Consider the following 16,162-nt stretch of genomic DNA (forward strand, 5'->3'; position numbering starts at 1 on the left):
TTTTATTTTATTTATAAATATTTTTCAAAATTTGCTTAAAATAAAATCAATCTAGTGTGAACCAAGCCTTAATATTCCATTTCCACATCATTCCCATATCGAAATGTCAACATATTTTTTTTTTCGTTATCCACTCGTCCAACAAATCGAGTGCACCTCACTTTTCAGTCGCAGTTGAAAAAATACAAATATGGCTTCGCTACCAAATCCAATTCAAGTAAATTTATTTTATTGATTTTCATCTAAAATATAACTTCAATTTTAAATAAATTTAACATTAAATTATTCATTAAACAATTCTTTGTTTGTGTATTAATAAATTTTTACAATTCAATACGAATTAAGTGCATTTTATTGATGAAACAATTTTTTCTTCCATCCAAAAATTTGCTTTGTCGATTTTTTTTTTCTTCCCTTGGAAAGGGTGTCACCATCTGTCAAAAAGCAAAGAGACTTTTCTGTTTATCGATTTTGTGATAACGAAGAAAAATTATGAAAATGAAAAAAATATATAATTCTACTTCCTCCCACAAAAAAAAAGCAATGATCTCAAGGAAAATTGAATAACATCTTTTTTTTATAATTTTAGGTATCTGGCAAACACAATGCAATATTCGAGGCCTACTACAAACAGGTATGGGCAAAGGAATTTTTTGTTTTTTTTTTTTTTTGTTTTCTTAATTCGAGTTTAATTTGAACATTCTCAATTGTGTAGATTGACCCGAAGGGCACGGGTGCCATTGAAGCAATGACTGCTGCTAAGTTCTTGAAAAAATCTGGACTTAGCGATGTAGTTCTAAGTAGAATTTGGGATTTATCCGATCCCAATGGGAGGGGATTTCTGGATAAGCCTGGTTTCTTTGTTTCATTGAAATTGGTCTCATTGGCACAGGCTGGCCTGACAATCAACATGAGTAATATATTCGCAGAGACGGCAAATCCTCCAAAAGTTGTAAGTTTTAATTCTTATTTAATATCTAATTACTATTATTTTCATTGAAATCTTTCAAACAGTTAACTATATCCGGGGGTTTCTTTCAATTACTCATTTTATTATAAATAGGTATGCTAGGGAATAATAAAAAGTTTTTTGTATTAGACGACTAACAAACGGTTAGATCTATTTAAAGTCAGTCCTCGCATTAGTATCGGAAATAACTTCCATAAAATTTTTAAGTAAAACGTTTTGTCAAGACTATGTTCTAGATTAATTTTATCCAATTGGAATTCATTTTAACCAACAAACAAACTGTAATAAAATAAAGGACTCCGGGGAAATAAAAATTATTACGATGAATAGTTTAACTAGGGTATAATAGTTCTTCTGGAAAGGAGCCAACTCTTTGAAAAGGCCACAGTTGAATAAAAGAATTGCAGAGGGATAAATTGCTTGGAGCCTTTTTTGTTCCAATTTGACTTGCAAATGATTTCCTTTGAGTTCCATTGAGAAATTTTGTTTTTTGTTAGTGGACTTGGTAGTTCTCTTTCTCTACAATTTGATAACAAGGTTTGTCGAGACCTTAACTGAGTTAAACCACCTAATTCAGCTTGTTGACCTCTGGCCCTTGGTAAATATCCTGTTAGTGTGTAATGTTTTCTAGGCACATCAAACAATTGTGTCATATTTGCATATCATTCTTGTGAAAATAAATCAAGTTAGAAAAACCGGAAAAAGTTCAAACAAAGTACATAGAAATGCCAACTACGCTCGTATTTGATGAACCTAATTTTTGCATGATCAAGATATAACACAAAAAATCACACAATGTCGGTAATTTGTAATTAATATTCGAAACTCTACTACACTTTCAGTTCCAACGCTCATTTAAAATGAAACTCTGTTTGTAAGTTCTTTCGATAGAGCTAACCTTCTCGTCAGGTAGTTTGCCAACAATTCTACTTTAGCAATAAGTGTCAAAAGATGTAAGCATGTAAAACACGCACTCGTCCAAAGCTCCACTTAAACCCACTTAAGTTATATGGACATAATCCAACATAGAACTATTAAAATGTTACGTGTTATGTCCATTACATACACGCTCGTACTGTATTAATGCATATTAAGGGTGGACAAAACCCTTCTCCTTTTTTTTTTTAGTCCAAATGAAATAGCATTCCCTAACATTCGTACTTCAGGGAATGCCCATCAGTTTACACATTTAAATGGATTTCTACACTGAATTTGACGTCTTCCTTTGATTTTTCGTTTCACCTGGTTTTGAATATTTTACGGGCTGGGATATTAATTAATATTGAAAATGATGCGAAGTATAATAATCATTTTTAGAAAAAAAAAAAACAAAACCGACTTCCATGGATCAAAAATGGGTTTTATGGTTTTTAAAATAGTTCCTATGGCAAAAAGTGAACCACACTGCAGCCACCAGCTATCAAATACAAAAAGAATTATCAAAATTGGTTCACTCAGTCCAAAGTTATGCGGTAACAAACATAAAAAAAAAAAAAATACAGTCGAATTGAATACCTCCTTCTTTTTGGAAGTCGGTAAAAATAGTTCTTCAACCCACAATACACCTTAGCAATACAAGACCAAAATATTCGGCCCTAGCGAGGTAATCCGTCGGAGCGGAAATTCTCCGATGTCATACGAAATATGCTTCGAGGTATGCTTCCGACAGGTAAAAACTGTCCGATTCGGATGAAATCGGAAAAAATCCGCTCCGACGGATTACATCGCTAGGGTCGATTATCGATTTATTGATATAGTGATAAACATTATCAAAATTGATACCGGTCTTCTATTTACTGCAACACTTTCTTAGATTTAGAACTCCTTGACGTTATCTCAGATATAAGGTGAATATTGAAATTCATTGCGGTTCGTTTTAAAGATATTGCATACTTTTTTCAAACTTTTGACTGACTATTTTTAGTGTTCTACTATTGTCAATCACAAAAAACAGTTAGTCGATCTAACAACGGGTTCTTAGTCCTCTAGAAATCAACTGCTCCCTATAGGGAAATTTCCTCGGCCAGAAATACAACTCATCCCTTCTGTTCTATCTTATATCGCAGAGAATAATATCGTTTCGAGAAATTTACAGAATACTTGCTTTAAAACACTATTTTGCTTTGGGGTTGTTAGTTACGACAATCTCTACCTCACTTCAATATAACAATGCGTATGGGAGTTTTTCCGCGGAAGTAAGTTCTGCGATCGCATAGCTCTAAGTTATAGAATTAAAAGTCGTCGAAAGCTTTTCCGCTATGTCAATGCTTTCTCTAGAGAGGGAAAATATACATTTTTAATACTTTTCTGCCTGCATATTTTTTTAGGGTGACCTTCCCAAGATTGTACCACAGAGGATTCAGCCAGTTCCAGCAGCCAATACTGATTGGTCAATGAAAGTTATCGATCGTTTGAAATATGAACAACTCTTTGAATCATTGAATCCCGTCAATGGTTTTCTCGCAGGAAATAAAGTCAAAGGCGTTCTAATGGATTCTAAACTACCAATGGAAACTTTGGGTAAAATTTGGGACTTGGCTGATCAGGATAAAGATGGAAACCTAGATAAGCACGAATTCATAGTTGCCATGCATCTAGTCTATCAGGCATTGGAAAAACGTGCCGTACCCAATGTACTGCCACCAGAACTGCAAATGCGAAAACCCGGAGCTCCACCACCAATACCAGCTCAGCCAGTTAAACCACCTCCACCAGCTGTAGCTGCAATGCCTCGCGCTCCAAGTGGTGAAGGATTTGGCGATGGTGGATTTGTTGCAAACTTTCCAACTGACATAGCACCGCCACCAGTGCCACCACTACCGGTCGCTGTACCACCAATGCAACGTGTTCCACCACCAATCATCCCAATGCAACCACTCATCTCAACTGATCCTCTGATTCCAATTGGCGCTCCAGCACCAATTGCTGCAGCTTCCGATTGGGTTGTAGTACCATCTGAGCTAAAGAGATTCGAGATTATCTTCCGTGATTCGGACAAAGATCGAGATGGATTAGTTTCTGGTTTGGAAGTGAAGAATGTATTTTTGCAATCAGGAGTTCCACAAAATTGTCTTGCTCATATTTGGTATGTTTTTTTTTAATTTTCTTCTTTGTTTTAAACTTATTTTCATGTCTTTTTGTGTATTCCATGTTTGTAGGGCTCTTTGTGATACCAATCAATCGGGAAAACTTACTCTTGAGCAATTTGCTTTAGCCATGTGGATGGTTGAGCGCAAGCAGAAAGGAATTGAACCACCACAAGTACTGACAGCCAACATGGTGCCACCTTCAATGCGTGGAATTGTTCAAGGTGTTGACATTACTCCACAGGTTTGTTATCATCTTAAAAGAGAGTAAATTATTTGTATTATTACTCGTCTTTTTGTTCTCTTTTTCAGGAACCGAAACCAACATATTCTAATCCAGAATTGGAAATGATTTCGAAGGAAATCGAAGAACTCGCTAAAGAAAGACGAGCTCTTGAAACTGAGATTGCCCAAAAAGAAGCCGATATTCGTATCAAATCTGGAGAAGTTCGTAGCTTACAGGTTTGATTGAATTTTACTTAATTATTTTTGGGTAAAGTATAATTTTTTCCATTTTGTAGAGCGAACTTGATACTCTTACAGCAACTTTGAAGCAATTGGAAAATCAAAGAGGTGAAGCTCAAAAGCGTTTGGATGATCTTAAAGCTCAGGTAAACAACGTTCAATAAATGACTATCTAGCTTTTTTGGTATTCAGTTTTTTTTTTCTCTTTTGGATTAATGCTTTTGGGTTTTATATATTTTTTTTAGGAAAAGCTTCTTTTAAATCAAGAAGCTAAGTTAAGAATTAAGACAATCCATTACAATTAGAGAATTTTTGTAAATATAAATCATTTTTGAATTGGTCTTGCTTTTATCTATGCGCTTAGTTATAAGTAAAATAATCCGCAAAGCATTTTTATTTCAAAGATATTTAATTCTCTCGAAGTCCTTATTGTTAATCTGGTCAGTTATCTGTAAAAGACTTTTTCTTGGGAATGTGCAGAGTACAGCGCATATGCAAAATTTTAAGTTAACAGCCAAAAAATGCGTTTTTAAATTAAACAACTTCGCCGTGATCACCAGACCTTTACATGGTTGAAATATTTTTTAATATTGTAGCCTCTCTGGTTGCCAATACGACTAGAACCGTTAACCCACATTCCTGCAAAATACTTACATTTTGACTTTTGACACTGTCAGATCCAAGTTAAGCAGGTCTAGAGTTCTCGATATTAAAGCCATTTGGTTCTATCCAGCCAAAGTATAAGACATTTAAACAGTAGTGTAGACTGCACTAAAACTTCTTGTTTATTAGAAGCGTGACGCGTTCGAAGTGCCTCAGTCAACAGCGAAGTTTTATACCTGAACGACTGACGGATTAATATTAGTTTCTACTAAGTTTTATCAACTTTCCTTTAAAACCAACGATTTTCGTTAAAGATTCTAAAATCTTTCGGGAAGATGGAAACTGCATCATGTTAAAAATTATTGTTTTTCTTTCTTAATCAAATGAAAATATTGTTGAGTAGGTACTTTGTGGCGCTTTGGAAAATAATTAATTACTTAAGATGGAGCTCACACTGCGGGATGGATCTCGGCCTCAACCAACAATCTTATCCAGCCAGATCGGTCCCTAGGTAGCTGTCTTCAGTTACGCACACAAATTGGTTGAGGTTATCCTCCAATTGAGCGAGCTACCTAAGATGAGGTTTTCCTCTTCCACGTTGCCCATCGGGGTTGGACACGCCTGCGTGCTGGTGCGTCGGTATTCATACGCTCCACATAACCGAACCATCTTATCCGCTGGATTTTCAGCTTTCTGACCATATAGATATCGCTTTTGGTGGGTCAAATACTCGATTTTTTTGTATTTTATTCTCCGAAAAATCAATTGCTAGACAACTCTAGAATAAACTCATCAAATATGAGCTCTTAATATTAATTGGAAGATCCTCCGCTTCCCAGTTTTCCATTTTTACATCAATCTTCTACTAAAAATAATTTTTTTTTATTAATCGACTTTTTTAGAAATTTCTTTACAATTGTACGCTCTACCAAATAAACCCTACATCTTTTTCCGTTTATCCAACCGGTTAAAAAATATTTGAGGTCGAGGGTTTGAAAAAATCTTTAAAAATTCGTTTTTTGTTCTTAATTTTGTAACAAATTGAAAAATTTTAATAATCAAACAGGCAAGACATATTCTTGTAGGAAACAAATTGTTCCACAAAAAAGTTCTTATAAACTTTTTTTATTAATCTAACCATTTGAAAGATATTCGGGGTCAAAGTTAAAAAAAAATATAAAAACAAAAACAAAATTTTAAAAAAATTTCTAATTCACTGAAAAGTCATTGTTAACAAATTAGCAAGATGTATTCTTGTAGGGGCTTAAACGTTCTACAAAAAAGTCTTTCGCATTAAATTGATTGCTTTAACCGTTTAGAAGATATTCGTATCCAAACCCTAATGCCCACTGATTTTAATAGTTTTCTTATGACATGAAACTCTCGATTTGAAAATCGAATGTTGAAACGTCAACTTGTAGTGAATTAAAACAAAATTCGAAATTTGAAGATAAATATCCTCATGTTATGTTCAACTTCGAGTGAACAAAATGGCCTTTAACTCCTTTCCTAGGATTGGGTATATAGTTGAGGAGGGGATACCACTTTTATGTAAAATTAGAAATTAAATCTAAATTATTCGTAGATTTTTTAATAACCATTATTATTTTCTTTTTATATAACACTTTTAATTTTTAATTTAATTTTATTTTTTTTTTCGGTTTTGGTTTATTTTCTTTTAAATTTTAATTTGGTATTCAATCCAAACATTGCCCGATGTACATAATCATTAAAAAAAAAAACTAAAAAAAACAGGAATCAGAATATGAAGAAGCCATTACTAGTGTTAATTTAGAAATATCCGAAGTACATAATCAGGTTTGTTGGCTTGAATTTCCCTTTTTTTTTTTGTTTCTTTGTGTTGTTTTGTTTATTTGTTTGTATTATGTTGGTTTATGTTCTTTATTCTTTTTGTTTTAGTATTTCGTAGTCGTAAAACAACAAATTTCGCTTTTACATAATACTATGTCTATTTCTGTTTAATTTAAATAAAATATTTTATTTCATACAATATCCTTGTTAACTCTCTCTTCATTTAGGTCAATAAAGTTCGTGAACAATGCTCGAAACAAGAAGAAACAATCAACGAACAAGAAGGCGAATTGAACTCGAAACGTTCTGAATTGCAAAAACTCAAAGATGAAGAAGCTTCCCTTGAAAAAGATTATGAAGAAAATCGCAAAGAATTGGATAATCTATCGAGAAATCTACAAGATACTCAACTTCAAATTAGTCAAGTAGGTTTTTAAGGGTTCTACTAAAACTTTCATTGTAAACATTGAACCATTTTTTTTTTTAAGGTTCGTTCAATGGTTACCCAACTATTAGAATCCCAACGTGAAATGACCGATGCCCTGATTATGTGCAAGGCAGCCATTGAAGCAAATCAAACTGAATTAGTTACTGAATATCAATTAAAGATCGAAGGAGATCTTACAGAAGCAAAACAAGTTTTGGAAAAGAAAATCACCCATGAACCCAAAGCCGATGATCCATTCCAAGAGAAGACCAATGGATTTGGAAAGACAGATGGATTTTCCGCGAATGGGTTTGCTGCAGATCCATTTACATCTAGCACAAATGGCACCAGAGCCACTGGTGGCTTTGATGATAGCAGCTTCAATGCTGGTGGATTTGATGATTCATTTAGTAGCTCTGGATTTGGGGCAGCTAAACAAAGAGATCCATTTGGAGCTGCTGGCGCTGCTGATCCATTTGGTGATAAAAAATCAACTGCTGTTACACCTGAGGTAAGATAAATAGGAATATATTTTAAAATGGACGAATAAATTGTTAACTTTTAAACTTTTAGCCTGGAAAAGATGACTTTGGAAGTGATCCATTTGCTGCCCTACATGCACCAACCGGTCAAGGACAAGTACTCAGTCCAAATGCCCAGCGTTCTGGTCCACCGCCAAGGCCAGAATCCCCAAGTCCTGCATTACCACCAAAGAAATCCAAGCAACCGCCACCAAGACCAGCACCACCACGTCCTGTTACAGTAATATTTTCAATCTTTAATTTAAATATGTGGAAAAATGACTAATTGTTTATCAATTTAGGGTCCTCCACGTCCATCTCAACCAGCTGGTGATGCCTTCGGACCACCATCGGGCGGCGGTGGTGGTTTCGCTGATTTTGCTGATTTCGACAATAAGGTTGGTACAAGACGCATGCCTTTTAATAACAATCAGTGGTGGTAGTTTCTTCTTTTGAGCCTAATAACAAAAAATACTGCGCCCCCAAGAGGAGGATGCTTTCCACCCTTAGTTGCATGTATTAATTAGATTTAGTTTTTCGATTAAAAAAAGAAAAAAAGCGCTGCTACTAACAAAATAAATATTTTACTCGAAAGTCTGTAAATTTACACGCCAATTTTAAGTGTTTATTTTTTGTTATTTTGTTTTGGTCTCCTTTTAAGTTCTTCGTTTGTTTATTTTTTTATTCGATTTGCATCCACATTGGTTATTCTTTTGTTGTTATTTATTTGTTACAAAAAAAAAAGTTGTATAAACCATAAATCAATGAAAAACAAAAAAATAAATAAACAAACATTTGTCTCCGCTTGACTAACAAATGGCTTACGTTTCAAATTCTATTTTCAGTGAACATCATCTCCACTCTCTTTTTAAATTAAATGTATATCTAACATTCCACCCTTAAATATTAATAAACAAAAAAAAAAAAGAAAAAAAAAATAAGATAAACATTTATTCACAAAAAAACACAAACACACACAGACACAATTTAACCTGTACCTAACTCTTAAGTGTTCATATTTTATTGTTTAACAAAATATATATATATATAAATTAATATATTCATTATTATAAATTATTATTGAGTAGTTAAATTACAAAAAGAAAAATTCATAAAATTAACACAAAATATTCCCCAAACAACACTTTGAAATCCCATTACATGACAACATATAAACATTATATAAATTAATCAATTTTAAATATTTGAACCTTTATTTCAACAAAAATTAATAGTATAAATGGTGGTAGTAATAAACGCGTTATAGAACAATTAAAAAAAAAAAGTAATAATAATATTTCAAAAAAAAAATGCATATTCGTTGTTTAGTTGTAACATTGTTTCAAATTATACGTATAATCTTCCTGCGAATCATTAAAACAAAAACAAAAATCAGACAAATAAATAGTAACAATTCGAATAAAATATATAAAAATTATCTCATTTTAAGAGCTTGACGCTTTTAATGTGTATTGAACCAAAAAAAAAACAAAAGAAATAAAAAAAATATCATTTTAATTAAAAGAAAATTTAATAAACTAAAAAATCGACTTTTAGTAGAATTCATTTTTTATTTAGTAATTATTTTATTATTTAATAATTTTCAATACATCTGCTGGTGTTATGTTAAAACTGCGTCTCTAACAATGATTTTGAGGGTTCACAAAAGTAAAATATTAACCGATATTTAAAAATAAATCAGTTAGATAAATTGGTCAAGCGGTAAAATGTGAACAAAAAATTACAATTTAAGCCAACTGTGCAACTCACTAATATCTAAGTATAATAATTCTTTAGAATAAAAATTTAAAACAAGGACCTATTTCTTCATCAGCCATTATATACCTTGCAGCTTTTCAATTTTACACGAGTTCTTTTTTTGTAAGCTGCAAAGTTTTGTACTTTATACTTAAATTTGTGCAAATGTTTATAATATTCAGACCTATTTGATACTCTTAAATAAGAGGTGTTTAAACGGTAGTTAAAATTAAATTAAAACAAATAGTTTTTTCTTGGACATTTCTAAAAATACGAAAACAACTTTTTGTCATCGAAAGATAAAGGTTTTTCAATGCCAATTTGAATTAATTGAGCGGAATAGGGCTCATATATCAATCAACCATTATTAATTACTTTAAAAACGGTCACAGTTATTTATTTTGAGACTGGGAATAATTTTTCAGCAATTGAACCTTTTGAATTAACAATGTCTAATATGGAATTTATTCTTCAACGTCCAATCATTTGAGAAGTTTAAGAACAATAAAAAAATATAAAGGGTTAGCTGAATTGCATCCTTACTTAAGCAGCTTTTTCTTTTTATCATGACTCATCAGCTTCAAATTTCCTCGTCCTCTAGACTGATTTTATAGAATATTTTTTACTTTACAACTTGCTTGCTCTCTTTTTACGGAAAAATTGAAGAAATAAAAATGTAAAGTGGTGTTTATGAAACACATCATTCCTTCTTTTATTTAACAATTTATTATTATTTTTTTGTTTTTGTTTAAAAAACTACAATATGCCCAATCCGACTAGCATTTTCTTAATTTAAATAAATAATAAAAATGCATCCCACTTCATTTTCGGTTCACGTGATCACTCGTGAGAATGAACGTGTATCAGTAACGGTGCCGAAAATCACAATGAAACAACTTACCAAGTGTCTTTAGAACCAGATTCCGAATAGTTATCGGTAATAGATAAAATACATATATGCAATCAATTTATTCTGGGAGATACTTCACGAACCACCAACGTAAAGTATCTTCCAGTATAATTCCACAAAATGGAGTTTGTTTTTGCAATTTTAACAATAATTTTCAGATTTAACAATAAAAAAAAATTATCTAGTAGCTTATACTACAATGAGGTCGGTTTCACATTAATCGAACAGTTAGATTTGTTAGTTAAAACGTTAAAAACTCAAAATGTGCTATTTTGAGAAAATGGAAGCTCAGTATATGTACATACATGCTCCGGGTGAAAAAGACGTCTTCAAAAACAACTACACAACAAACAAAAAAATTAATTCAACATGATGTTTACTAACTTTAAAAACCTAAATTATTTCAGACATGTCGTTATCTGTAAATACAAATGTTTGCAGGTTTTTTTTCTCTTTTTTTTTAATGTTATAATGTTTGACTTACGGCAATTACGAATGTAACATAATTAAGAATTGAACAATTTAAAACGTTTCGATTGGCTTCTCTCATGGAAATCTACTTTAATTTTTTTTTATTTTGTTTAGAACTCAATTTATTTATTTATCTTTTAATGTTTTTATTTTTTTAATATTATGGAATTTAAATGCCATTCACGCTGACTAACACATAAGTGGTATCTAAACCGAATAGTTTTTTATCATAGCGAATTCCTGGATTCGAGTTCATATTCGACAAATTATGATGCTTGTTTGCCTTCCGCTTAGGTTGAAGTGGGCTTGATCTGGCATAAAATAGAGAGATAAATTTGCTCTAGAAAATCTTGGAGTTGTATGTATGGCCGATTCGGATGCCAGAGTTATTTTTCCATTATTGGCCAAAGAGTTTACTAACCTCTTTATGTATTTAAGCTTGAAGGTTGCTCCTTTTTGAATTATAAAAAAACACAAGATTGAAAAAAAAAACGTAAGCGCTTTCAATATCGTATAAGAATATTTTTAAGATAGTCGCATGAGTGTAAAATCGATCATGAAAAAAAGGAAAATACGAAACTATGCCGGCACACGGGATTTAAATAGATAAGCCATTGATCAATTTAAATTTGAAAAAAAAAAAAAAATAATAAATAAACAAAATAAAAGACTTGAGTCGTATTGCTTTGGATTTCTTATATGCACATAATGAAACGGTTTGTGAAAAGTAATCAACACGAGATATTTTACTTCACATCTCATAAATGAAAAAAAAACTTTATCTAAGTTATTTCCATGTATTACACAAATCACAAAACACTCAGTTACTTAATGCTCTAACTGTACTACTTCAAAAACAATTAACAAATTAGTATTGTTGATATAAACACTGGTTCTTTCCACCATAACCATGTCCATTCATCTTTTTTGTTTTTGTTTAATTGTTACTATTTATTTTTCCCTGCCTTGTAATTTGTATGTATTATTTTTTGTTTCTTTAATTTGCTTTCACATTTGTATAATTTGTTTTGTTTGTTTTTAATATAATTTATTTATTTTTTTATTTATTTTTACTTTTGTCACACTTTAGCAACCCTCAATCCCTCCACCACAACCACCAATTACAGTAAATATTTCTTCTACTACTTCAACTTCATTATTCCAACAACCACCACCACCACTACCACCACAACAACAACCACCACCTCCACCACTTTCAACTACCCCCAATCAGTTCTCAGCAATTCCTGTTGCTGCTGCTCCTGCTGTCATCAATCTAAAAGGTCCAGCTGATTTTGTTGATGATCCATTCAAGGATTATCGCTATGAAGATCCTTTCAGCATAAAAGATCCCTTCGCCGATGAAGAATTTATTGAACAAAATAGTTCTGAAGGTAATTGTATATTTACAAAGTCTCCAATATTTAATCTACAAAAAATATTCTATTTACAGATGAAACTAAGAAAAAAATTGGAACTGCAAAAACCATCTCAGCATCACCACTTTCGAATATTTTCAGCAATGATCCAATTGCTAAATCAGCAGCATCAAAAACAAACAGTTTTGAATTTCTCGACAATTTCGATGCATTTAATGCAAATCCTAGTCCTGTGCCATCTTTGTCTCTTTCAGGAGCCAACAAATCATCGGCCCGCAACACTCCATTCGATAATTTTGCTAATTTCGATGCATTCTCCACAGTACCACCAACGCAACCATCATCATCACAATCAACTTCACAAGAAACAACAACAACTACAAACACTACAGCAACGACAGACTTCTTTGATGCCTTTGATGATAACTTTAAAGATGTTGGCAATAACAATAATGCTCCTACTACTGTGACTACCACATCTGCCTTCGATGCATTTGGCGACAACACCACCTCGAAGGCATTTAGTACTAACAATACTCTGACTGATAACGCATTCGGTGGTTCCTCTTCGACAATGAATAAAGTTACAAAGACTTCGGATATCAAAGTCTTTGACGATGTCTTTAATGATAATGCCTTTGAAGATGATTTCTTCAAAATGAATCTAAATGATAATAACAATGTTGTAGTTGCTCCAGCTATTATCACAAATGATTTTTCAAAATCAACATCAGCAACAACATCAACCTCAACATCGTCGTCAATTGCAGCGAATAATGGTAACTTTGCAAAATTTGATCTTTTCGCTGAGTTATCAGATAGTAGCAGCAATGAATTTGCTACTGCTTTGAATAATTCGAAAAATCTCAATGTTTCACAATCGAAAATTCAAAAGAAGATTAATCTCGGAAAAACTAACAATATTAATGAAGCTGGGAGTGGTAATGGAGGTGGAGCGAAAGTTGCTGAGAAATTCGCAGGCGACTATTCAAACCCGGATTCATTTGATGCGGATTTAGAGGAGGCTCTTAAGCGAAGCATGGCTGAGAAGTAGATAGATATAAAAGATAAATGAATCGTATAATATATTTTTTTAGTTATTTAAAAAAAAACCAGAAGAATAGAAATTATTTATCAACTCTCGTTCCAATCATACCAGTGGTTTGCAGATCCTGTGTTGTGTAGCGGTGCTTTAAAACATAATACTTGTAAGATATGGATTTTTTTAAAAATCCTCGTAAAACAAAAAAATTATTTATAAGAATGATGTTATTGTTTCTTTTTTTTTTATTTTATAAACAAAACAAAACAAGAATTTCAATTAGGATGTATTTGTTTAGTGAAAAAAAATTATTGTTTAGTTTGCTGTAGTTTTTCACGTTAAATTATTATTATTTTTTTTTTCGTTTCGTTTTTCATTATCGTTTTTTTGAAACAACAAACTAGTCGCTTTTTGAGTTTGTTTTTTTTCTTTTTTGGCAACGAAACAAAAAGGCGCACTGTTTGAAATGAATAATTCCATTATATTGATAGAAAAAAAAAAGAGATGTTATGTTTACTAGAAGGTTTCAATTATATATGTTAGTAGTTATAGTCTATAGATATCTTTATATTATATATTTTTGTTCTTTTTTTTTATTAAAAAAAACATAAAAAGTATTAACCTGCTTGTTAGAAAAAGAGAAACACAGACAGAAAGAAGAAGGATAAAATACCTCTTCTTTATTGCTATATTTTACCTTAAACAATAAATAAATACAAATAAAATATAAAAATTAAATAATTTAAACAAAATGCTTATGAAATGAGTTTTATTAAATTTTTGATGGCTAAGATGGAATTTTTTTTCTAATTTTTAACTAAAATTGGAGGCACCTATGAGGATTGGTTATCTACAGACGAGTGTTGGAAAATAATAGATAATAATAAAATCAAGTGGAATTTAAGGTTCATGTTATAAAAGTCTTATCTAAAACGAACAGGTAAAGAAGATAAGATAATGAATGGGTACTACTTTTTTTTTTAATTACACAAGTAGAAATCTATATTTTGATAACAAGTGTGTTGCATAAATTTCTTATCAGTTTTACAATAAATAACTTTTATTTACTCAAAGAGTGTATCTTTGTCAATATAAATTGGAGAGCAATGAACTTTAGTTGTGTGGGTAAGCAGTGAGAAATTACTCAAATATTTATACAGAAACGGATCTTTTGAATATTTTTTTGTTGATTTATCCAATAAATAAGGAACGTTTAATGTTATAATTTGATTGAAGGTGCTTACTGGATATTTTTTGCAACTCTAAAAGAATTAAGCCTTTGATTTTGTCCCATGTTTTTGCAAATTCAGGGGAGTATGGGGGTATCTGATGCACTCCTTAAACCAATCACACCCTTAAATTTGAGGTGCATTTTTAGGGTCATTCTCCTGTAGGAAGTAAAAAAACTCGATAATCCCTATTTTTGTGCAGTTTGTAGCAAATGTAGTAAGAGCCTGAAAAGTAGAAAAAAATTATTTTTACGTTTTCTATTACAAAAAAAAAGTTCCACGTACACCACAGTAAGTAAGTTCAAACTTAAAATTATTTTTTTTTTGTTTATTTTAACGTCACAAACTTAATATTTTTCGAGATATGTACATAGACATACATACATACATAATCAGTCCTATTTTCTACCCGAAATATTTTTGTTCGGCCGGAATTTTAAGAGTGAATTCACATTTTCTCCTAAACCAGTTTTTTTGTTCGCCTCCAAAACTTAAGTGAAAAACGTGATATCAAATACCTCATATCCTGAATAAAAATTTAAAAATACGGGGAATTTTTGGAACGTGAACAACTTTTCGCCCGGAACTCGCGGGGGAAAACTTGTTCGCATGAAACTCAGGATAGGACTGAATATTAATTTTGTTGAAAGTGAGTCCCCAATCAATAAGTTTAATCACTTTTAAGGAGAAGAGGGAACCTATTAGACAATGAACGATATTGCGGGAATTTTTCGATTGGGAGCAATTCTCCCGAACACAATTCCCCAGGAGTTATTATTTACAGGGTGTTCCAGTACTTACTCCAAGTCCTTCGAAAAGTGTCTTCTCACGTAAAAAATAAAAATGTAGTTTCCTATGGGGTTTTCATTTGGTAACAAAAATTAATTTATTTTTGATTCATTTTGAAAATCTATCCCTTCGTTTGGCCAAAAAATTGATTTATTTTTTTTATCTTTAAGGCAGATCTACTTCTTTTTTGTAAAACCACTTTTTTGCATTATAATTGACAGTCATCATCATTCCACGTGCACACAAATGGCTATAACTTTTTTTTGTAATTTGGAATGGTCATAAATTTAATTTCAGGTGACGAAATTTGTTATTGTAAAGCTCAAAAAATAAGTCAACTTCAAGAGCTTAAACATAAAAACACAAAAGTTCACTGTGGCGTATGTGTAACTTTTTTTTTATATCGCAAAAAATTAAAATATTTTCTATCCATGTTAAGAGCATGAAACTATTGTTGATCATATCTTAGCCTTTTAAGATTGTTCATTTGAAATCATTCATATGAGGTGCTTAGATAGAAGAGATGTTTTCATGTAATTTTTTAATTCCAATTTAAAAAGTAAAATCGAAGAATTTATTTTAAATATTAATTTAATAAAATCTAAAGGTATACCTACTTTTAAAGATTTACTGCCCATTTAAATTAAACAAATTTCAGTGGTTTTTTGATAAAAAATAAAACGAAATTTATTTAATAACA

General features: G+C 31.5%; 1 protein-coding gene across 2 annotated transcripts; it reads left to right on the forward strand.

The window, feature by feature from the left end:
* The first annotated feature begins 123 nt into the window (after positions 1-123).
* On the forward strand, positions 124-13,588 carry LOC129921012 (epidermal growth factor receptor substrate 15-like 1). 2 transcript variants are annotated; one of them, XM_056002616.1, is made up of 14 exons: positions 124-217; positions 590-634; positions 716-952; positions 3,298-4,055; positions 4,129-4,300; positions 4,369-4,518; positions 4,578-4,667; positions 6,880-6,942; positions 7,164-7,361; positions 7,425-7,874; positions 7,937-8,125; positions 8,187-8,282; positions 12,114-12,417; positions 12,477-13,588. In XM_056002616.1, exons 1-14 carry the CDS (start codon positions 191-193, stop codon positions 13,454-13,456), a joined length of 3,759 nt encoding a protein of 1,252 aa, XP_055858591.1. In that variant the 5' UTR covers positions 124-190; the 3' UTR covers positions 13,457-13,588. The 2 variants fall into 2 exon arrangements, with proteins under 2 accessions (XP_055858591.1, XP_055858592.1); XM_056002617.1 differs by lacking the exon at positions 6,880-6,942 and having other exon boundaries at positions 125-217.
* Positions 13,589-16,162: the final 2,574 nt, after the last annotated feature.

Source organism: Episyrphus balteatus, chromosome 1 (assembly GCF_945859705.1).
Source record: "Episyrphus balteatus chromosome 1, idEpiBalt1.1, whole genome shotgun sequence".
Taxonomy (NCBI): domain Eukaryota; kingdom Metazoa; phylum Arthropoda; class Insecta; order Diptera; family Syrphidae; genus Episyrphus; species Episyrphus balteatus.